The sequence below is a fragment of the Lithobates pipiens genome, unplaced genomic scaffold, assembly GCF_037356315.1.
Source record: "Lithobates pipiens isolate NorthernLeopardFrog02 unplaced genomic scaffold, aLitPip1_a1.2 Scaffold_22, whole genome shotgun sequence".
Taxonomy (NCBI): domain Eukaryota; kingdom Metazoa; phylum Chordata; class Amphibia; order Anura; family Ranidae; genus Lithobates; species Lithobates pipiens.
The window spans coordinates 44,411,970-44,436,260 of record NW_027507784.1 but is presented as its reverse complement, the minus strand read 5'-3'; the positions used below and the strand labels follow the sequence as shown (position 1 = coordinate 44,436,260).

Here is a 24,291-nt window from a genome sequence, read left to right as displayed (position 1 = left end):
GACTTGTGTACACAGGATCTTTCCAACTTTTTGAATTTCCGACAACAAAGTTTTGTTGGCTGAAAATGTGAGATCCAGCTCTCAAACATTTGTTGGCGGAAAATCCGACAGCAAATGTCTGATGGAGCATACACAAGGTCGGACTTTCCGACAAGAAGCTCACATCCAACTTCTTCTGTCGGAAAATCCAACCATGTGTACGCGGCATAAGGATACATTTACACAGAAATGGCAAAGGAGAAAAAAAATAATTGTCTACAGTTAGATTTGCTTATTCTAATTTTACTGCAGACTGTGAGCTTGCGGGGAATGTGTTAAGATAAAAAGCAGGGAAGGGGCTGGTAAATATGTAATTTTCTCTTTCTGAATGGACAGAGTCAGTGATTGGCCCCCTAGTAACCTGTACAGAGCTATTCCTCTCCATTCATTCTGTGCAGCTGAGGCTGCAGAGATGGAGATTGAGGTCTGTGTGCTCAATCTCCTTTCTCTAGCTCAAAGACGGAAAATCAGGGGTCTGTTTAGACCCCTGATATCTCATCACAGCCTCCCAATGGGGCTCCTAAAAGAATTGTAAAAAAATAATAAAAAACAAAATTGTATAAATCAAATAAAATGGTAAAAAATAAAAATAAAAAAATGACTGACACCAGTGGCGGAACTATCAGGGTGCTTTCACACCAAGATGCTTTACCGTTGGTTTTGCAGAGGTTTTCGGCCGCTAGCGGGGAGCTTTTAACCACCGCTAGCGGGCGAAAAAGGGTTAAAACCACCTTCAAAGTGCCTCTGCAGCAGCGCTTTGCCAGCGGTTCAGTGGTGCTGCCCATTTATTTCAATGGGCAGGAGCGGTGTATACACGTCTACTTCACCGCTGCAAAGAAGCTGCTTGCAGGATTTTTTTTATATCCCTCCAGCGCATCGCTCCAGTGTGAAAGCACTCAGGCTTTCACACTAAGACTGCAGGGGAGCCATTTTTCAAGCTCTTTACAGGCGCTATATTTTAGCCCAAATGCACGTGAAAAATGCCTCAGTGTGAAAGGGGTCTCAGGGTCGCAAAGGGGACTCAGAGAGAATGGTTCATGGTTTCTTGCACAGGGGCCCTGAAGGTTCTAGCTACACCTCTGCAGTGTGCATTAGAAGCTGCAACAAGTCAGATAGAGCCCGTATCATTTCCTGCCTGGAGAACACTCAACTTTCTACCCCACAGCATGATATATGATCTAGAACAGGCATGTCCAAAGTCCGGCCCGTGGGCCAATCACGGCCCACATTCCGGTTTTGAACAGCCCACCTAGTTATTTGGACATATATATCTTTTGTGGCCCCCAACGATCTCCCAGCGCCGGGGCCACGGTAGATATATGTCCAGATGCCTTGGAGGGGACAGGGAGGAGGCGGGACAAGTGGCGTTCACATAGGAGAATTTCCTGTTTACACGGCAGCCTCTGTAATAGAAAGTCCCGTCTCCGGCGCTACCATTGGACGACTGACCTGTCCATCAAAGGAGGCGGGACTTTCTATTAAAGAGGCCACAGAGAAAACAGGAGTTTGGATGGGGGGCTACATTTCTGGCAATGATGGGAGGGCTACATTCATGGCAATGATGGGGCGGGGCTGCATTCCTGGCAATGAGCAATGATGGGGGGGCTGCATTCCTGGCAATGATGGGGGGGCTGCATTCCTGGCAATGAGCAATGATGGGGGGGCTGCATTCCTGGCAATGATGGGGGGGCTGCATTCCTGGCAATGGTGGATGCTGCACTCATGGCAATGGTGCGGCTGCAGATGGGCACTGACCCTTATTTTGCTTCCTATTTTTTTATGTAAAATTTAAGTTTTTTTCCTGAAACTTCCCTCTTAAAGTCAAGGTGAGTGTTATATGCCAAAAAAATCCGCTATATCCAAGTAACATGACCAAGCTCATCTCTTTACTCAAACATAGCCCCAAAAGGCAAGAGAATTCTTGTTGGGCGGTGTATTATTGCTCGAACTAACACACAGACCGAATTTTAATGGTTCAAAAAAGGTCAGGGAAAATGGTCGGCCCTCACGTACGTTCAATTCATCAAATCTGGCCCTCTTTGAAAAAAGTTTGGACACCCCTGATCTAGAATAAACAGATATTAAGTTCAGTGGCGGCTGGTGCTCAAGGTGCTTTGCGGAGGGGGGGGGGGGGGGTTTGTGCTGGCAAACACCAGCCCAGCCCCCACCCCCTTCCCAAAGATGGACTCCCTGGCCAATCGGGCTTCCTCACTGACTGGGGGGGGAGGCTCAGGAAGACAATAGCGAATATTAATTTGCTATTGTCACACAAGTGGGTGGGCTTGGTGCCATGAACCAACCCTTTTTTGAAGCCAATTAAGGCCTCAGGCTCTAATCATGTGCTTAAAAAAAAAGAAAGCCCCATTGGAATCCATGCATCCGGTGCCCTGCATGTAGATTAGGGGGCCGGACGCATGGATAGGAGGGGGCGGCGCCCCTGTGCCCTGCATTATGGGGCCGCCACTGACTAAGCCACCATACACACGGTTGGAAATTTCCGACGGAAAAGGTCCGATCGGATTATATTGTCGGAAAATCTGATCGTGTGTGGGATCTATCAGAATTTTTCTGTCGGAATTTCCGACAGAAAAAATTTGAGAGCAGGACATCAAATTTTCCAACAAAAAAATCCGATCTGACTTTTTCCAATCGTTTGTAGAGAATTCCGCTCGGACAAAGTGCCACACATGCTCAGATCAAATTACGAGACCAAAGCTATTTGCTACTAGCCTGAACATAGTCCCGTCCTAACAAACGAACGTCATCCCGTTCTGAACGATTGGATTTTCCGACAACTTTGTCCGACCGTGTGTATGCAACACCAGTTTCGAACAAAATCCATCGGAAAAAATCAGACGGATTTTGTTGTCGGAATTTCCGACCGTGTGTACGGGGCTAAGTTTTCATTTAAAATATTTTTCCATTTCAAATTTTATTGATGCTTCAAATGACAGTATCTATGTATGCTCTTTGATATCTGTTCTTCCTTACCTCTCATAGTCAGTGTTCTGGTCTCCGGTTCATCCATAGATTTGTGTTTCCATGTTACAGAGACTTTGGTCTGCAGATCATCAAACATATACATAGGAATGCTGCTGACACTGGTGACACCGTTTGTGAGATCATCATATTTTTTTGAGTTGTTGTTCCATGTCATGTTAAACTTGTTATCTTTATGTTCACATGTCCATTCTATTTCAATATTTTCCGGGTAAAACTTCTGTAGATTGAGGGTGAAGAGAACACGAGAGGAATCCCCCATAGTGATCTCTATAGGCTCCTCCATCTGGGGTTTAGCTGGAATACACAAACAGCATCTTACAGCACATTAAACTCAGCGTCACAATGTAATATATTGCAGCTTACCAGTTCTTGGATTGGGCAGCTACATTTGTTTTCTTTTCTTTTTTTTTTTTTATACCTGATACCTGCTGATCCTGCCAATAACACAGTTCCTGTACTGGGAAAACTGCACTCCCCTTCTGTACTGTATTTATGGTAGGGTTGCCACCTGTCCAGGATTCACCCGGACTGTTTGGGTTTGGAATCATGTGTCTGGGTTTCAGACGGCCTGAATCCCGGACACATTATTCAGACTGGACTATGGCTCCCCAGCAGGGTTTCTGACTGCAGTTGTCTAAGCTGAGAGTGCCTGTTACATTCTCTTTCACACTGCCCAAAGCCAACATTAACAATCCTCCTGCCCCTACCCCTCTGTATCTGCCCACACTCCAATCCCTGGCGCTTTGCCTCATAAAAGGAAAGTAGGGCCCGGAAATTTGAAGTCCAGCAGCCTCAGATACATCTGGATGAGAGGTGCTGACTGCCAAGGGGTGAGTGAGCTCACCATCCATCCCTGTCTGTGACTGAAGTCTCCCCCTTCTCTCTCCTGCCTCTGAGTGAGTACACTAAGGTAAATCAGGGTTCCCAGAACACCCCTTATGTTATAGTCCACAGAGTTCTCCCTTACATCAGAGTCTGCAGAGTTCCCCCTTATAGTGAAAGGGAACTCTGAGATTTCTCATGTAAATGAAGACTCTTGTTATTAAATTCTTATGATTATAAATGTAATTTAATAGCAAAATATATGTATAGTTCATACTATAAAAAAAAAATTATTGTGTGCGCCGCTAAAGTGTTTGGGTTTGACTTGAAGAAAACTTGGCGACCCTAATTTGTGGAGGCACATTTTTGTCCCCTTAGGACAGGAAGTGTGTAAGGACTACAGTGCTCCCCCCCTCTCCTCATCTCCATAGCATGGGTAGACCAAAGGGAGAAAATAAGAGAATCCATTGTTAGGGTTTACATACACTTTTAATAGTGTATGATATGACCCTCATGTCCAAAAATATGTATTACTCCAATCACTTATAAACTGTGATTTCTGAAATGATAAAAGTTAGTAAAAGCGGAATAAATACATTTTTTAGTTGCTAACCTTTATCAGGCTTACAGAAAGCTTGTCCTTCCTGTTCAGTCATGTGATTGGCTCTCCTGTGTGTCTGCTGCCCCATACTTACCTATTTTCAGGCTGCTCCAGCTGCAGGGAAGAGGAGGGAGCACCAAAAACACATGGGTGCGATGGGTGGTATCACTGCTCCCATACATAATTGTTGAGAGCTCTCTCCTCCAATTAATCTTGCAACTACCTATGGGTGTCCTGGCCCTAATCCTCCCTCCCCCAGAAAAGTTTCTGGCCCTAATCTTCCTTCCCCCAGAAAAGTTTGTTAAGATAAATAAACTTTCTTTTGCATTCAAGAAGTGTCTGGCGCCCAATGACTAACTACTCTTCACCCACCATGCTTCACATCCCACCACATACAGAAGGATGTCAGCTATCTCTGGCCCTAGAAGTTCTCATCAGACCGAAGGAGGCCTGGGACCTTGCTACAATGATATAAAAATGTGTCATAAGCAAGCCATGCATTTGGTATAACACGTGCAATTATCCAATGTAAAGTGCAACAAGATAAAATAACAAACAACACAAATGTGCCCAAGTAGCTCAATGTAGCTTCAAGCATGTTTGAATCAGCCATCCAGTGCAACTCCTCCCCAGCACTTCAGTTGTTAAATCTCAAATATGGCAACCATATAAGGATATAGAAAACATGTCCGCAATAGTGTAAATCTACAAACATACTTTATTTCTAAAATGCAATAAAAATCACTGAACATAGACAGGTTCTCCCTGAGTAGTACAGAGGCTGCCAGTCACACTCATCGACAACTCAGTCTCAGTCTAGGGGTCTTTTTAGTAATTGTTGATTGAGAACTTCCACAGATGATGGGTTTAGGGTCACTGGATACTCCAAAACAATCAGTAAGAATGATAAGAGGACAAACTTCTCCCTAGTCTTTCAATAGAAGCTTTCTGGAGGTAGCAGGGAAAGGACAGTATATCCAGGACCCTGAAGCAGCAGTCTGTATAGCAACCTCTGGCACTGAGTTCCTTCCTGTAACACAACTAACAGTCCCTGGCAAGGTCTTTACTCAGAGCTCTCTGTCACCCAGCATCCGCAGGTAGATCCTAAGTGAGGGAGATTACCTAGATCCTTCTCCAGACCCAGGGCTTCAGTACAGTGACCTCCAGTAAATGTAATCATCAGGCAATCTTCCTCAGGTCCTCAGCCCAGCAGCTGCTGAGGTAAAAACTGAAATTTCTTGTTCAGGGGCAGACTGACCATTGGGCCACTTGGGCACTGCCCGAGGGCACAGTGCCACTAGGGTTGCCAGCCTCAGTAAAACCAGGGAAAGTACTGTATTTATCGGCGTATAACACGCACCTTTCTCCCCTTAAAATCAGGGGAAAATCGCGGGTGCGTGTTATACGCCGATTCTCCATGATTTCTGAGCAATTTTGAGCCTCTGGGCGGCTTTCAGCCGCCTTCGGCTCCTCTCGTGGCTTTCGGCCACCTTCGGCCCTTCTCAGAAAACCGCAGAGAATGGCCGAGAGCCGCCGAAAGCCGCCGAGTGCGGCCAAGAATTACCGGGCGCCGCCGAGATTCACAGGACATCTCGGCGGCGTAATTTTTAAAATAAAATCTGCAATTAACACTGACAAGGGGACAACGATGCACAAGGCTGCAACGATAGACAGGCTGCAGGACAAGGCTGCAATGATGGACAGGCTGAAGAACAAGGCTGCAATGATGGACAGGCTGCAGTGATGGACAGGCTGCAGTGATGGACAGGCTGCAGGACAAGGCTGCAATGATGGACAGGCTGCAGTGATGGACAGGCTGCAGGACAAGGCTGCAATGATGGACAGGCTGCAGTGATGGACAGGCTGCAGTGATGGACAGGCTGCAGGACAAGGCTGCAATGATGGAGAGGCTGCAGGACAAGGCTGCAATGATGGACAGGCTGCAGTGATGGAGAGGCTGCAGGACAAGGCTGCAATGATGGACAGGCTGAAGGACAAGGCTGCAATTATGGACAGGCTGCAGTGATGGACAGGCTGCAGGACAAGGCTGCAGTGATGGACAGGCTGCAGGACAAGGCTGCACTGATGGACAGGCTGCAGTGATGGACAGGCTGCAGGACAAGGCTGCAATGATGGGCAGGCTGCAATGATGGACAGGCTGCAGTGATGGACAGGCTGCAGGACAAGGCTGCAATGATGGGCAGGCTGCAATGATGGACAGGCTGCAGTGATGGACAGGCTGCAGGACAAGGCTGCAATGATGGACAGGCTGCAGTGATGGACAGGCTGCAGGACAAGGCTGCAATGATGGGCAGGCTGCAATGATGGACAGGCTGCATGACAAGGCTGCAAATGACACCAACAAGGCTTCAGATGAACACTGATGAGGCTGCATTGATGGGCATTTAAATGTAAGTTTTTTTCCTTAAATTTTCCTCCTAAAAGTTTTTTTCCTTAAAATTCCCTCCTAAACTTGGGGTGCGTGTTATACGCCGGCACGTGTTATACACCGATAAATACGGTATGTAAAAATCGGTGTTTTTTTTACATCTGTCTCTGAAATGTCCCTTATGCCCATACACACGACCAAATTGTCTAGCGGACTTAGTCCGGCAAACAATCCGGCAAACAATCCATTCGTCAGTGTGCTAGTCCGGCGGAATAAGAACGACTCATGCTCAGAAGCAAGTACGAGAAGGAAGCTATTGGCTACTGGCTATTGAACTTCCTTTTTCTAGTTCCGTCGTACGTGCTGTACGTCATCGCGTTAGAAATCGCCGGACTTTCGGAGTGTCTGTGTGTGGCCAAGTCCATTCGTTAGAAAGTTTGGCAATTTCTAACGCGATGACGTACAGCACGTACGACGGAACTAGAAAAAGGAAGTTCAATAGCCAGTAGCCAATAGCTTCCTTCTCGTACTTGCTTCTGAGCATGCGCAATTCTTAGTCCGCCGGACTAGCACACTGACGAACGGATTGTCCGCTGAAAGCCAAGCCCGCGGACAAATTTTGAGTCAAAACTACTTTCTAAGTCCGCCGGACTTTACGATGAAACAGTCCGCTGGAGCCCACACATGATCGAATTGTCCAGCGTAATGCGGTCCGACGGACTTAATTCGGTTGTGTGTATGTGGCATTACCGACATCCTTTTGGTCTAAAAATCCTTAGATTATAGCTACCCCACCTCTCCAGTATCTTCTCAGCCAATAGAAAAATGTCTGTGTATACTGTGTGTGTGTGTGTTTGTGTATACTGTGTGGCCCCATAATCTCCTATTGCCCCATGAGTTGTCAGTCCGCCCCTGCTCTTGTTTTAATAACTCTTTCTCAGGGAAAACAGCCCCCCAGGAGAATGGAGACTCCTGAAGAGGAGAGAACAATCTGTTAAGGCTTCCTGCACATTTATCACATTCCCAGCCACCTTCTGGACTCCTTCTGTTAGTGATTGACTGGGGAATGATAAATATTCAGCAGATCATTTGAATCTCTCCTGTGCTCTGGAAACATCTTTCAGAGGCAGGTAGGAATAATCAAACTCTCAGCTCAGGAAACCCTGAACAGACCAACACAATCAATCCCTGCTCCATTCAGTATAGTGGAGCTAATAATTAAATGTACCTAGCAGCCTAGCTATAAGGATGCTACATAATAAGTTCAGTGCTGAGGGGGGGGGGTCTTTGTTCAGCAAGTCCATGTACCCCATGCAACCTTTTAGCATTTTGTCAGTAGTGAGCCTTTCACCTTGCGGCAGGCTCATACATAGCTAGAGAGTATGAGAGAGAGAGAGAGGGAGACAGAGAGATGAGAGATCAATTTTGAAATGGAAACATGTCACAATACATACAGTAAAGTATAAAAGTGAAATAAGATTATGATTCCTACTTAGGCTGCCTAATAGAATGGAATAGAACAGAGTATAATAGAATAGCATAGAAATAAAATAGAAAATAAAAATAGAAGAGAATAGAATACAATGGAATAGAAACAAATAGAAACTAAAGGAATAAAATAGAAGAGAATAAAAGAGAATATAATAGAACAAAACAGAATTGAATAGAATAGAATCGAATTTATAAAAAAGAATAGACCCATGATGTTAGAAGAAGGAGAAGGCACTATAGTATATAATGTGATTCAGCTGTTATACTTATAACCAGTGGCGTCATTAGGGGGTGGCTATTGAGGGTAGAGCCCGAATCTGGGGCCCATAGCCCCAAGTCGAGGGCCGTCCTACCGTGATTTACTGACATTCAGGGAAGGGAGATGAATGTGAGAGTGAGTCTCCTCCTTGCTCTGCCTATGTCATAGAGTCAGGAGGAACTTTCTCACACAAGCTCCTGAGCTGGGGAAGCGGCAGGTGAGTGCAGATCATGGAGGAGGGGGAGGGGAGGGGGAGAGGTGAAACTGTACTACCCCAGCCTCTCTGTATACCCATCTTCTCTGTATACCCAGCCTCTCTGTATACCCAGCCTCTCTGTATACCCAGCCTCTCTGTATACACTAGCCTCTCTGTATAAATAGCCTCTCTGTATACCCAGGTTCTCTGTATACACTAGCCTCTCTGTATACCTAGCCTCCATGTATACCCAGCATCTTTGTATACCTAGCCTCTCTGTATACTCAGCCTCTATGTATACCTAGCCTCTCTGTATACACTAGCCTCTCTGTATACTCAGCCTGTATGTATACCTAGCCTCTCTGTATACCCTAGCCTGTCTTCTATATATTCTAGTCTCTCTGTATACCCTCGCCTCTCTGTATACACCAGCCTCACTGTATACACCAGCCTCACTGTATGCACAGCCTCTCTGTATACACTAGCCTCTCTGTATACACTAGCCTCTCTGTATACCCAGCCTCTCTGTATACCCAGTCTCTCTGTATATATAGCTTCTCTGTATACCCAGCTTCTCTATTCCTAGCCTCTCTGTATACACAGCCTCTCTGTATACCTAGATTCTCTGTATACCCAGCCTCTCTGTATACACTAGCCTCTCCGTATACCCAGCCACTCTGTATACCTAGCCTCTCTGTATACCCTAGTCTGTTCTTCTATATACCCTAGCCTCTCTGTATACACTAGGCTCTCTGTATACCCTAGCTTCTGTATACACTAGCTTCTCTTTATACACTAGACTCTCTTCTATATACCCTAGCCTCTGTATGTAACAATCTGCCGCTGGTGGCAAGTGATGTGACAAGCTCTCTGGTGACCCAGATGTAAAGGGGGGGCTCTCTGGGGACCCCAATGTAAAGGGGGGGCTCTCTGGGGACCCCGATGTAATGAACGGGGCTTTGGGGACCCTAATGTAATGATAATATATAAATATATTAACATACACACACGTATATTATATACATGTGTATGTCTGCCCAAGCGACTTTCTTTACTTTGCTGCTATGGGCTCCAGCCCCAGATCTTTTGTAGACCTAGCAACGCCCCTGCTTATAACTAAATAGCTCACAAAATGACTTTAAATATGACCCTCATTTTCTTACTTCATTGATAGTTATTTGTTTGATCATTTTGTAAACTTTAACAGCCTGTATCAAGCTGACCAGAGAGGGACAGATACCTGTATTGTTAACCATTAACCTTCCTGTGTTACCTCGTTAAAACACTTATCCTCTTGTATTATTGGGAGACCTTACCTCCTATATGTAAAATTATTTATTACTACTGTTTTGATATGACTCTCCTCTGTAACACCATTCCTGTATAATTGAATAAAATGCTTGGAAAAAAAATATATAAAAAAAGAATAGAATAGAAAATAAAGGAATAGGATAAAACAGAATAAAAGAGAAAATAATAGAATAGAAAATAAAGGAATAGAACAGAAAAGAATAACGCAAAATAAAATAAAATAATAAAAATAGAATGAATATAGCCTTCTTCTGAAATCCAAATTCCTAAATGTGAACCCATTTGAAAATAATGAATATATGAAAAAAAATCCAAAAACAAATCATTCTAACATAATGCATATGACAAAAAAAAATTATGAACTTAAAAAATGAATCAGAAACAAAAATAAAATAATTTTTTTCTGTGCACATTTTCGTTAATCTGGCAAGGAGGTCTCAAAGACCTGGTCATCAGCTCAGTAATGATCACATCTACAAGCCAATAAGATTCATAAAAATATGTTTCCAGCAAACTTATCTTATCCCCAGGTGGATTTTTTTTTAATTTATTTTATTATCTTCAACAACAATCTTACCATATGTTTTTGAACATTTGACATACTTAATGCATGTTATTTACCTGTAAAATCTTTGATTGTGTAGACCTCCAAAAGCCTTGAGATTACTGTTGAGTGCCGCCATATGGGATGGGATGTCAATAGTCCCAGCAGCCTCACAGCCATCACGGAAGTGACACTCTATAGTATTCCCCTTCACTCCTTCCCTGCCTACTATGTAAAAGGATATGTAGGGAAGTAAGAGGAGGACCGGGGGGCTGGGTCAGCAAAAATAGTAATAAAAAAAGTCACCAAAAGGGTAGAGGGCTATGATGTGCAAGAAGGGGAGGGGGGCAGTGCTAGGGAATTTGCTAACAGATATGCAAAGGCACATCAAGTCAATAAGAAGTGAACAACAACACTGCAAAACACATTTTAAATACTTGATTGTAGCGTGCTTTTACCATCAATATTTTATTAAGATGGTGACAGGTTCTCTTTAAGGAACTACTTTATAGCATAATCTATCCAAACAATACAAACACTTACCCATTACAATAAGTTTTCCAGTTTTTTTCTCAATGGGCTTCTCCAGAGAGGGGTGATCCACCCTACAGATGTATTCTGCCCCCTGGTGGACGCTCAGTTTGGGGCTGATGGTCAGTCTTGCTGTACACCTGTATGTGTTATCAGCCTCTCTCCTGGGGGTTACTGTATTGCTAACCATATTATCAGTCTCCTCACATATCTCCTGATTCTCGCTTTTTCTCAGCCACGTCACGGTGATGGCGTTGGGAAAATACTCGGAGATATGACACTGTAGAGTGACTGGGATGTCAGGAAATATTTTTGGTGTCTGTATCTCTTCCACCACAGGGTTCCATGGATATTCTACAAAACAAAAAGCGTACCATCGTTACGGTTCAGATTTAATTTCCCAAATTTGCATGATGCAGTATATTCAGACCCTGACAGCTCGGAAAGTTGAGTAGCAGCAACAACTATCTGGTTTCGGTGGTCCTCTAAATTCTGACCTAGACAAAGTCTTTACAAGTGGTCTGCTGATCTCTCTGCTTCTAAAATTTCCTTTAGCATTTGTTTCTATAAAGGCACATATGAACACATAAATTATATAGAATTCACATGAATGTTGGAACAGTATAAACTTTAAGTTAGTGATATCTGGTTTGCTCAGGCACTGTGTATCCTATAATTAATTATAAATAATAATAAATAAATGATTGCCTTAAATATATGTTTTCACCTTTTTTATCCCCTATGCATCACTGTGCTACTGATCTCCTGAAGCCTTTTCCACCCCTTTCTGTTTGTTACAGGGTAGGCTGCACAACATTGCTCATGATCAAATTCCTGATAGTGACAATGGAGGACCATGTTAGAGCCTCGTGTGTCGGCACAGACACATTTAGTCCCCAATAGGAGCTCATTCTACAAGGCAGGGCCATCTTTAACATGGGACAAGCGGGAAAGCTGCCCTGGGCCGAATCTTTGTTGTGGAGCCCAAAGCAGCTGCCCCTTGAACTCATGCTGCCTGCAAATTGGGGCCCCCGATGATGGCATGGCAAAGTGCACAGAGGACACGAGAGGCAGCGCTGTATTCCCCAGCCAGCCAGCAGAGAGGGGGTGGGCCGGGAGTGCCACTGATGCTCTGAATTCGCCCCATGCAGCCTGTATGCTCAAGAGGGAGTGGCTATAGTGAGAGCAGAGATCGGAGTGGGAGCCCCACACCCAGACCTCTTAAAGTCTATGGTGACCTTGGCTGGCCAGATTTGTCCTTACTCCCATAGAATGCCTAACTGTTATCCTAAACCCTGAGCTGTGTTATTCATCTGTAAAGCTGTGCACTGTATAATAGAGTCTTGGTGGCTGGCATAGAAACCGAAAGGTGATCATATTTTGCATGCATGTCTATGTAGGCCTTTAATCTTTATTGCAACTTCCACTACAGAAGATTGGGATGCTCTTATTTGTGCTTTATATTTAGCACAGGCCTATGTAAGAATGGCATAGATTTGATCTGCATTGTTGGTTCCTCATTTCATAATAGATTGCTTGCTGTTCAATATTACTGTCTATTACCAATACAGAAAGACCCTCTTTTCACAACTGTATTTTTCATATGGATTCTCTAAAGTCTCTATATTTGTTTGCGATAACCTAATGTAACTCACCTGGGTCTCTGATAGATAGATCCTTGTATCCCAGTGTGTCCAGAGATTCATGTTCCCAGCTCACTCGTACTCTGAATTCTGGATCCTTCAGGAGCTCCTCGGGAATTCTGACCTCACTGCAGACATTATAGGTTCCATCAGAAATATCTGTGAATGTCTCTGTGGATGGCAAGATTTCTTGTGGGTCCCCCACTCCATGTGTCCATCTGATTTTGATATTTTTGGGGTAAAATTTCTCCAGAGTGACCAAATATTTCAACTCCTCAGAGACAAATAAACGTTGTGATATTGGCTGTAAAAGCTGAGGCTTAGCTAAAAAGTTTTAAATAAAACATACATAGTATGAGAAAGATATTATTGACATGGAGAATGTAAGTTACCTAGAAAATATTGAATAAAGTTTAAAAACATGTCCTGCAGAGTGTGGCAACACATCCATATATATAAGCACAGAAAAGAAGAAAAAGTAAAGAACGGACTTTAAAGGTTGCCACTGGAATCCCAAAAGGAAAGAAAATGGTCTTGTGTTTATGGTAAAATATAAAAATGTATTACATCACATTAACCACTTAAGGACCGCCGTATTGCCATTATACGTCATCACAATGGCACAGGCAGGCACAAGCACGTAGATGTACGTGCCTGCCTTCCAGCGGGTGGGGGGTCCGATTGGACCCCCTCCCGCTGGATACGGCGGTCCGTTTCCCTCCAGCAGCGATCCGTGATGAGGGGATGGCCGTTGGTTTCTGGCCACCCCCTCTGGATCGCTCCTGGCCAATGACAAACTTCCTCCCACTGTGTATTGTTTACACAGGAAGGAGGAAGTGATGTCATTCTCCTCGGGCGGTCTTTTTGACCGGACTACGAGGAGAAGACTAATAGTAAGTGTGCACCAACACTACACTGACATGTAGGTACACACAGGCACACAACCCCCCCCCCCTCGATCCCCCCCCGATCGCCCCGAAACTGTGATAGGTAGTGAGGAGTGTGAAATCAAAAATTTGCACCCTTAGAAATCCTGAAGGCGGTGCTTGGATTTCGGGGTCCCGTACGCGGCTAGGCTCCCAAAAAGTCCCACACATGTGGTATCCCTGTACTCAGGAGAAGCAGCAGAATGTATTTTGGGGTGTCATTTCACATATGCCCATAGCATGTGTGAGCAATATATCATTTAGTGACAACTTTGTGCAAAAAAAAAAAAGTTTGTAATATTCCCGCAACTTGTGGCAAAATATAAAATATTCCATGGACTCAACATGCCTCTCAGTAAATAGCTTGGGGTGTCTACTTTCCAAAATGGGGTCATTTTGGGGGGTTTTGTGCTATTTTGGCATTTTATGGCCTTCGAAACTGTGATAGGTAGTGAGGGGTGAAATCAAAAATTTGCACCCTTAGAAATCCTGAAGGTGGTGATTGGTTTTCGGGGTGCCGTGCGCGACTAGACTCCCAAAAAGTCCCACACATGTGGTATCCCCGTACTCGGGAGAAGTAGCGGAATATATTTTGGGGTGCAATTCCACATATAACCATGGCATGTGTGAGCAATATATCATTTAGTGACAACTTTTTGTAAAATATATATATTTTTTTTTTGTCATTATTCAATCCCTTAGGACAAAAAAAATAAATATTCAATGGGCTCAACATACCCATCAGCAGTTTCCTTGGGGTGTCTACTTTCCAAAATGGGGTCATTTGGGGGGGGGTTTGTACTGCCCTGCCATTTTAGCACCTCAAGAAATGAGATAGGCAGTCATAAATTAAAAGCTGTGTAAATTCCAGAAAATGTACTCTAGTTTGTAGACGCTATAACTTTTGCGCAAACCAATAAATATATGCTTATTGACATTTTTTTTACTAAAGACATGTGGCTGAATACATTTTGCCCTCAATGTATGACTAAAATTTAGTTTATTCAATTTTTCTTATAACAAAAAGAAGAAAATATCTTTTTTTTTCAAAATTTTCGCTCTTTTTCCATTTATATCACAAAAAATAAAAATCGCAGAGGCAATCAAATACCATCAAAAGAAAGCTCTATTTGTGAGAAGAAAAGGACGCAAATTTCGTTTGGGCGCAATATTGCATGACTGCGCAATTACCAGTTAAAGCAGTGCAGTGCGAAATTGGAAAAAGACCTCTGGTCCTTAAGGTGTGTATTGGTCCGGGGCTGAAGTGGTTAAAACATGGTACACTGTCCCATATGGATCGATGGGCGTTGCGCCAGTAGCTTCTTCAGGGCGACCTAGTGGTACATGGCTAAAAGAGCATCCAAGGAACACAAGGCATCCAGCCCATGGAAAAGTGCATCGTATAGACAAAAAAGGGGCAAGGGGAGGTAAAGGTAAGGAGAAGGGAAAGAGAAGGACGAAGAAAGAGAAAAGGAGCAGAAAGCCTCCCACAAGGATGTACAGCAGCCTACTGAGGGGCCTTGTCCATGGATGAAAGATTAAATGATTGTCCTAATAGGACTCAGCAATGATGTATATAATAATCAAAAATTTCCAATGGACTGCAAAAGTCATCAAAACTCGTGGGCAGGCACGGTATGTAAAGCGATCAATTCTACTGGCGAAACGCGTAGCAATCCATTTTTGCTGAGACTGCAATTCTGATAGTTTGGCCTCTAGTCAGAAGGGATCTCCTTGGACTACAGCGATACCACTCCATGGGCCATCTATGTGGTTTTCCTTTTCAGTCTCCCCATATAGTGTATATATATTTGGGACAGTGTACCAATAAGATATGTCTATGTGCTCTTTTTTTAATCATATGTTTTTTTTCAATTAACAATATTTATTAGGATATGCATGTAAAGCGTACTTTCAGTTGCGGAATCTGCAATGCCAAGGTTGATAGAACAATATCAACAATTACTGGAATACATGGCCCTACAGAAGTTAATCATATGTTTTAATGTGATGTAATAAATTTTGATATTTTACCATAAACACAAAACCATTTTCTTTCCTATTGGGATTATAGTGGCAACCTTTATTCTGGGTTCACACCATTGCGAACTGGACGTGGGTTCCTCTCATCCAATTCGCAATAGCAGTCGGTTCACATATCTCTGCAGCGATTCCGGTGTATTTTGCAGAAAAACACTGTGCGTCTTTTGGTCAATTTCAGGTCTGAATTCAGCCCAAAATTCAGACTGAAATAGAACCTGGAATGGTGAACCAGGAGGCACTGGACCCCTGCTGTGAGACGGATGTGGGGATGGTGTCAACCCAGCCTTAAAGTCTGTTCTTTACTTTTTCTTCTTCTCAGTGTAAGTTACCTATACACTGTTGTGAAGATAACTAGATTTGAGGAGCACCAAAACTGAAAAGGAATACACAGTTTAACCTTATTATAAAATCTGCAAGGCCCAGCCAGTGACATTCTTTCTCCCCCCCCCCCCCCTCCCCACTAAAACAAAAGCAAAGTTGATATACAAACTATTCATCAGAGACATTCTATTCATCTTCAACTTTATAAAAGAAAAAAAGTCGTGTTTCAATTTGTATCAATGTGTTTTGTTCCCCAGGGGACAACATATATGTAGTATTTTGTCCCATCTTCCTGGGTGCTGTCTAGGATGCAGTGTCAAAATACTGTTAGATCTTGCAGCTTAGGTATGGGGTCTCCCTGAAGGCACTAGTGTTGTTGCTTTCCCAGGGGGCAGCTCTGCGGCCAGGGCTACCCCACTACTGCCTTCAGGGGAACCTGAAAGCAGATGGAACAAGTAAAGTAAATTGAAAACTTTTCTTTTTTATTTCTTTTATTTTTAGGTCCGTGCTAGATGATTTCACATCAATATGCACTGATGGGTGCTGATGTAAACTTTGGAAACAAGAGGAAAGGGGCACTCTAGGCCCTTGTACACACGGTCGGACATTCTGCCAACCAAATCTGTTGGATTTTGTCCGTCGGATCTTGCCCGAAACTGTTGCATACACACGGTTGGACGAAGTTGTCGGAAAATCCGATCGTCAGAACGTGATGACGTAATTTCGTTACGATGGGACTACATTCAGGCTAGTAGCCAATAGCTTTGATGTAGGAATTTGATCTGAGCATGCGTGGCACTTTGTCCGATCGGAATTCTCTACACATGATCGGAGTATGTCTGATCGGACCAGTTTGTCGGAAAATATTTCCAACAAGTTGGAAAATTGGGTCCGACGGATATTCAGACGGAAACAGTCCGATGCAGACCACACACAGTCGGATTATCCGACAAAACGGTCCGATAGGACACATTCCGTCGGAATCTCCAACCGTTTGTACAAGGGCTAATAGCTGTCTTGTAAGGACTTTTACAATCTGTTTAAAAAATTAACTGTTTAAAAATTGTTGGGCTTTAGGAAGGTTTTGGTACCTGTGAAAATGGGCAGGGCTAACTTAGACAATAGTGTGTGAATTTGAGTGAAATTCTGAAAATATTTTGGAGTCAGTTTAAAGATGACCTGGGTGGTACCTGGGTGAAAATTGTGTGAATCTTGTGTAAGAGCAATTATAAATAAATGCCATAATATATTTCAATACATTTATCTCTAATAACAATGTGATGGGATTTATTTGCTAAAGGCAAATGCACTTTGCACTACAAGTGCGATTTTTGTAGTGCAGTCACTGTAGATCTGAGGGGGACATGCAAGGAAAGTCAAAAACAGCATTTTTGCTTGTACATGACTGGATGATAGAAATCAGCAGAGCTTCCACTCATTTAGATCTTCCCCTCAGATCTACAGCAACTGCCCTTCCAAGTGCATTTGTAAGGCAAAGTGGATTTGCCTTAGTAAATTAAGAGCCAAGAACCCCCGGGCAGAGAGGAAGAGTACATCTCCGCCGAGGGATGGAAGGGCGCAGGTGAGTAAAACGAGGGGGGGGGGGCATTGGGGGGCCAGTCAATGTCAGAAGTTTTTTCACCTTAATGCATAGGATGCATTAAGGTGTAAAAAAACACATGGCTTTACTTTCATTTTGTGTTATTAAAGATACGGTATTCCCCAATTAGCATTTAGCACCAGGTTGTTCACCATCTAGCAAGACAGGGCAAGCTTCTAGGCTATAGTTGACACCTACTGTAGATGCCAATAAAATTATCCCATCTAAGCAGACATGTATTTCTCACCTTCCTGAAGCCTCAAAGAAAGTCCTAGTCATTTGGGCTACAAGAATCAGCAGGAGACAGTCAGGAGGTCCTGAACTGTCTGCCAGCTTTGATTGATATCACCAGATCTGAGAAATCTATTTTTATTTCTCATAAAAGCTAAAATATTAGTTGCAGATAGATGACAATATGACCTTCTGATCGTACACATGTTGGGCTACATGTACATATAAGTCTTTATTTGAAGCGCATTTAGAATCCAGGAGAAACACTCAAAATTGTCATATGGTGCCAGATTGCAACACCTGAACAGTGATTGGTACTGTCGTGATCAGACTGACGCTCTGGTGTTGGAAATCCTATCCCCCACCCAGCAATCGGAGCCATTCCAGGTCTATACAACTCTGGTAACTTCAGAATACAGAGGCATCCTGTGGGCTAGGTCCTGCTAGAAGGTGAACCTGCATCCTAGCCTCAAATCACACACAGAGTGGTGCAGGTTTTGCTCAAGAATATCCCTGTATTTAGCACCGTCCATCTTTCTCTCAACTCTGACCAGTTTCCCAGTCCCCACTGCTGAAAAAACTCCTCACAGTATGATGCTGCCACCACCATGTTTCACGATGGGGATGGTGTTCTTTGAAAGGGATGTGATGTGTTGGGTTTGCGCCAGACATAGTGTTTTCTTTGATGGCCAAAAGGGTACATTTTAGTCTCATCAGACCAGAGCACCTTCCTCCATACATTTTGGGAGTCTCCCACCTGCCTTTTAGAAAACTCAAAACATGCAATTTTGTTTTTTGCTGAAAGTAATGTCTTTCTTCTGCCACTCTGCCATAAAGCCCGACTCTATGGAGCGTACGGCTTATTGTTGTCCTATGTACAGATACTCCAGTCTATGCTGTGGAACTCTGCAGCTCCTCCAGGGTCACCTTAGGTCTCTGTGCTGCCTCTCTGATTAATGCCCTTCTTGCCCGGTCCGTGAGTTTTGGTGTGCGGCCGTCTCTTGGCAGGTTTGCAGCTGTGCCATGTTCTTTCCATTTGGTTATGATAGATTTGATGGTGCTCCTAGGGATCATCAAAGATTTTGATATTTTTTTATAACCTAACCCTGACTTGTACTTCTCAACAACATTGTCCCTTACTTGTTTGGGGAGTTCCTTGGTCTTCATGGCAGTGTTTGGTTAGTGGTGCCTCTTGCTTAGGTGTTGCAGCCTCTGGGGCCTTTCAAAAAGGTGTGTATATGTAATGATAGATCACGTGACACTTAGATTGCCCACAGGTGGACATCATTTCAATAATTATGTGACTTCTGAAGGTAATTGGTGGCACCAGAGCTTTTTATGGGCTTCATAACGAAGGGGGTGAATACATACGCATATGCCAATTATCAGTTTTTTATTTCTGAAAAATAGTTTAATGTATATATTTTTCAAATTTTACTTCACCAACTTAGGCTATTGTGTTCTGATCCATCACATATAATTCAGATTAAAAAAACATTCAAATAAAGGCTGTAATGTAACAAAATAGGTAAAAAGCCAAGGGGGTGAATACTTTTGCAAGGCACTGTAACAAATCTTGGTAAAGTTTTGTTTCTGTTTCTATTCCCTTTTTATTTTGTAATTCTTTTTCTTTGTATAAATTTTATGTACTGCCCTCTTTGGGCATATTAAAGCGAAGTTAGAGTCATTTGTTTATTAAAAGTCAGCACCTACAAAAAGTGTAGGTGCTGACTTTTAATAAGCAGCATCTCTCCTGTGCCACGGTCCAGCTGTGAACTCACCGCTGCCGTGTTCTCCCCATGTCCTCCTTCAGGACCACGGCAGCTCTACTATGACCACCCGGCTGTGACAGCTTCACAGCCGGGTGTTCACTGTGCATGCGCAAACGGCAGGAGAGCTTCTGCTTCCGGACGCCAAGGCGACCGGAACAGAAGTGGGAACGGGTACCTGTCAAATTCGGGTATCTGCTCCCCCCTCCTCTCCAAAAGCGCAGATTCACAAACAGGAGGACTTAAAGCAGAAGTTCCACTTTTGGGTGGAACTCTGCTTTAACTTATAAAATTAAGTGATTTCTGTGTGCTAAGCTAGGGCTTATATCTCTGGAGAGATTGTTGCATTTTAGTCTCTATGTCTAAATCTAAGTTAATTGCCAATTTGGATGCAATTGCACTGTGTGTTGGCAGATTGCATGCAAATTGTAACCCAACAGATCTGCTAGACGGAGATCTGTTTGTGTGGTGGCTAGCAGGGTGGTGGCAAGCTACCGTTTGTTGTGTGTATGTGGGTGAACAGTGGGAAGAGTGATTAACAACGGGGTTCTAGCTTGTACGATAGCTGCTGGAGGAATCCTAGAAGTGTGTGCTAATTGCTAGACTGTTCCCCAAACCTTAAGCCTCATACACACCGAGCATCTGATTTTTGTCAAAGGGCGTGTGCCAGGATCTTGTCTTGCATACTAAAAGGTACACAATTGTCATGCCACAAACACAAACGTAGGAGGAAGTTCAGCTCTTGAGCGCCACCCTTTGGGCCCCTTCTGCTAATTTTGTGTTTGATGAGCATTCGAGCACTTTCGACTTTTGTGCAACGGATTTGTGTACTGATTATACCAAAATCAGACGTCAAGCTGCTGTCCGCCGAAAATGTACTAGCTTGTCATCCAATATTTGTTTGCCGGAAATTGGACAACAATTGTCAAAAGGAGCGTACTAAGGGTAAGATTTTAGGACAACAGTCTGTCAACAGACAATCCCCTGCCAATAATCAAACCATATCTACGAGGCTTTACTAATCAGAATAGGTTCCCCCTTATTCCATCCTAACATCGGGGCTGATTTACAAAGCATTCCCGCCATGAGTAGCGGGACACGCGGACGCGCAACAGCCTTTTTCGTATTCACAAAGCATTTGCGCCTGTAACACAACGCAATTCCCCATTTACTATGAGCATGCCGACGCACGGGTGGCCGCGATCTGTGCGCCGCTATAGACCGGGCGCATAGCATCTTCAACTCAGAATTAAAAGAAGCTGGAAGTGCCAATATTATGGGGCTGATGTGGGGTGATGTGAGGAAGCATAGATATGACTGTCCAAGTAACAAATATGCCCAAAATAGAACGGAAAATTAACGTTCTCTGAGCAAGCTTGCTGCGCCTGCAAATACACTCGGAACTGCGCTAGGTCAATTTATGCACAGCGCATGCGAAAGCACAAGCGCAAGCGGCATTTGCGCCCGTTCAAGTGCTCTGGTTCACTGCGCCGGCAAAATCTTAGTAAATGTCAAGCCACGTAGGTTCATTTGCATAAGTTGAACAGGCGCACCTCTCAACTTGACTTTGCGCTGGTTCACTTCTATGGGTTTTTTTAAGGCTATTTGCACACAGGTCATGTTAGCTTTAAGAAAAAAAAAAAAGAAGAAAAAAAAAATGGGTGGGGGTGCCCCGAAATTCCTTACCAGGCCCTTCAGGTCTGGCATGGATTTTAAGGGGAACCCCGTACAAAAAAAAATGTTGTGGGGGTCCCCCTGAAAATCCATACCAGACCCTTATCCGAGCGCGCAACCTGGCAGGCCGCAGGAAAAGAGGGGGGACGAGGGAGCAGCCCGCCTCCTCCTGAACCGTACCAAGCCAAATGCCCTCAACATTGGGAGGATGCTTTCGGGTCCCGTCCCCCTCTGATGCATGGAACTGTGTGTCATAGGGGGCGGGGTCACCGGGTGGCCCCGCCCTCCATTATATAAAACCTGTCAGAAGAAGAGAAGCGTTACACAGTGGGAGCCCCCCATTGCACGGAGCAGCCCGAGAATGAAGAAGAGACGCCGTGGAGGAAGATGTCACATGAGAACACCGGAGCAAGAAGAAGCGGATTGGAGGAAGAAGAAGGTGGGGGAAGAAGAAGAAGATGAAGAAACCGAAGGATGAAGAAAGGAAGAAGAAAGAAGACCAGAAGAAAGAAGATGAAAGAAGACTTTAATAAAGGACTTGTCAAAGACCGTCTCTTATCATTTTTAACACTTTTGTCACTTTTTTGGTGAAATGGTAGGGGTAAATTTGTACCCCCTTACCATTTCACAAAGGGGGGAGGCCGGAATATGGGAGTCCCCTTGTTAAAGGGGGCTTCCAGATTCCGATAAGCCCCCGCCCGCAGACCCCCACAACCACCGGCCAGGTTTGTGGGGATGAGGCCCTTGTCCTCATCAACATGGGGACAAGGTGCTTTGGGGGGGACACCAAAGCATCCTCCCAATGTTGAGGGTATGTGGCCTAGTACGGTTTAGGAGGGGGGCATTCTCTCGCCCCCTCTCTTTTCCTGCGGCTTGCCAGGTTGCGTGCTTGGATAAGGGTCTGGTATGGATTTTGAGGGGGTCCCCCACGCCTTTTTTTTTTGGCGCAGGGTTCCCCTTGATATCCATACCAGACCTGAAGGGCCTGGTATGCTCTTGGAGGGAAACCCATGCCAGTTTTTTTTTTCAATAAAGTCGCCTGGCCTGGGAGCGACTTAAAGTCGTGTTGTAAGTCGCCCCAAGTCGCTCTGTGATTCACACTCAAGTGGTGTCCACGTTGTCTCCCAAAGTCGCGCTGGAAGTCATGTTGCCCCTGTGTGAATGGACTGTTAATGATACGGCGTGCGCTATTATGAATTGCGCCGGCATATTATGTGTTGCACTTATGCGTGCGCCGGTTCATACGCTCACTTGATAATTTATCTGGTGCACAAATGGAGGTACCGGTATGAACCAGTGCAGCGCATTCATCTTAATAAATCAGCCCCATAGTCAAGGACCATGCCCCAGTTAGCTAGCCACCACAGGCGTACGTTTCCGTGACACCATGGTAAATCATTTTGTTCTTTCTGACACTACAACATATAAAATAAGAGGTACAAGTTGTGAACAATAGTGATCAGACGGTATTTTTCCTGTATTAACGCCGTTACACAATCAATACACAACAATGAACACAAGCCATGGATGTAATAATAGAGACTGCTCACCATAAATAGCTCTGCAGTGAAATGTTTTCTCTTTCTTCTCTTTTCCATGGCTATATCTACAGATGAAGGTCACATCTTTGTGATTGGCCATGCTGGGTCTGAACTTCAGTGAAGATGTGTAGTTTGGTCCCTCTCTGCATGATATGACCCCATACTGTGTGTCCATCAGTCTCTCCTCTTCCTCCTTATCTCCTCCATGGGACTCTGGGATCTCATAGACTTGTCCTCTCCTCTTCTCCAGCCAAGTCACATTCGTGTTCTCTGGGAATTTGGTAGCTTTACAGAAAATTGAAGCTTCTTCTCCAGCAATCAGCTTAGTAGGACCTTCAATGTCCATTAGTGTGAACGTTTCCTCATCTGCAAATTCATTGATTAAGAATGTGCTTGATTATTTGTTCCATTACAGAAAACTTTCAATTCAGTGTCATGTTTTCAACATTACAAACTTGACAAAAACTATTATAACATATTATTTTAAATTGATAATTAACTGCTTCCTGCCTAGCCTATTATAATATGATGGCCAGGCGGGAGCTCTCTCGTCCTGGATGGGCGTTATATGACATCCTCCCAGGATCACACCTTGTGTGCAGCAGATCATATGACAATTATACACAATGGATGGCTTCCATTCATACCATTCATAGTTACATAGTTACATAGTAGGTGAGGTTGAAAAAAATACACAAGTCCAACCTATGTGTGTGATTATATGTCAGTATAACATTGTATATCCCTGTATGTTGTGCTCGTTCAGGTGCTTATCTAATAGCTTCTTGAAACTATCAATGCCCCCCGCTGAGACCACCGCCTGTGGAAGGGAATTCCACATCCTTGCCGCTCTTACAGTAAAAAACGATTTACGTAGTTTAAGGTTAAACCTCTTTTCTTCTAATTTTACTGAGTCTTGTTAAACTCCCTTCTGCGAAAAGTTTTATCCCTACTGTGGGGTCACCAGTACGGAATTTGCAAATTGAATTCATATCCCCTCTCAAGCGTCCCTTCTCTAGAAAGAATAAGTTCAGTGCTCGCAACCTTTCCTCATAACTAATATCCCCCAGGCCCTTAATTTGTAGCTTTGTTGCCCTTCTTTGTACTCGCTCTATTTCCAGTACATCCTTCCTGAGGACTGGTGCCCAGAACTGGACAGCATACTCTAGGTGCGGCCAGACCAGAGTCTTGTAGAGCGATTGCTGAGCCTATCTACTAGGACCCCCAGGTCCTTTTCCATTCAAGATTTCCCCAGAGGTTCTTCCCCTAGTGTATAGATTGCTTTCATATTTTTGCCACCCACATGCATTATTTTACCTTTTCTACATTTAACCTCATTTGCCATGTAGTTCCCCAC

The 24,291-nt window shown here is 44.0% G+C and overlaps 1 protein-coding gene across 2 annotated transcripts in view; it reads right to left on the bottom strand.

The window, feature by feature from the left end:
• The window catches only part of LOC143923711 (uncharacterized), a 512,582-nt gene that overhangs the window by 434,455 nt on the left and 53,836 nt on the right, over positions 1 to 24,291 (bottom strand). For both annotated transcript variants that reach the window (XM_077447518.1, XM_077447519.1), the window contains exons 5-8: positions 22,944 to 23,300; positions 12,842 to 13,153; positions 11,199 to 11,540; positions 3,031 to 3,336 (exon numbers count right to left, since the gene is read on the bottom strand). In XM_077447518.1, the coding sequence (XP_077303644.1) occupies positions 3,031 to 3,336; positions 11,199 to 11,540; positions 12,842 to 13,153; positions 22,944 to 23,300 (1,317 nt within the window). The remainder of the gene's footprint in view (positions 1 to 3,030; positions 3,337 to 11,198; positions 11,541 to 12,841; positions 13,154 to 22,943; positions 23,301 to 24,291) is intronic.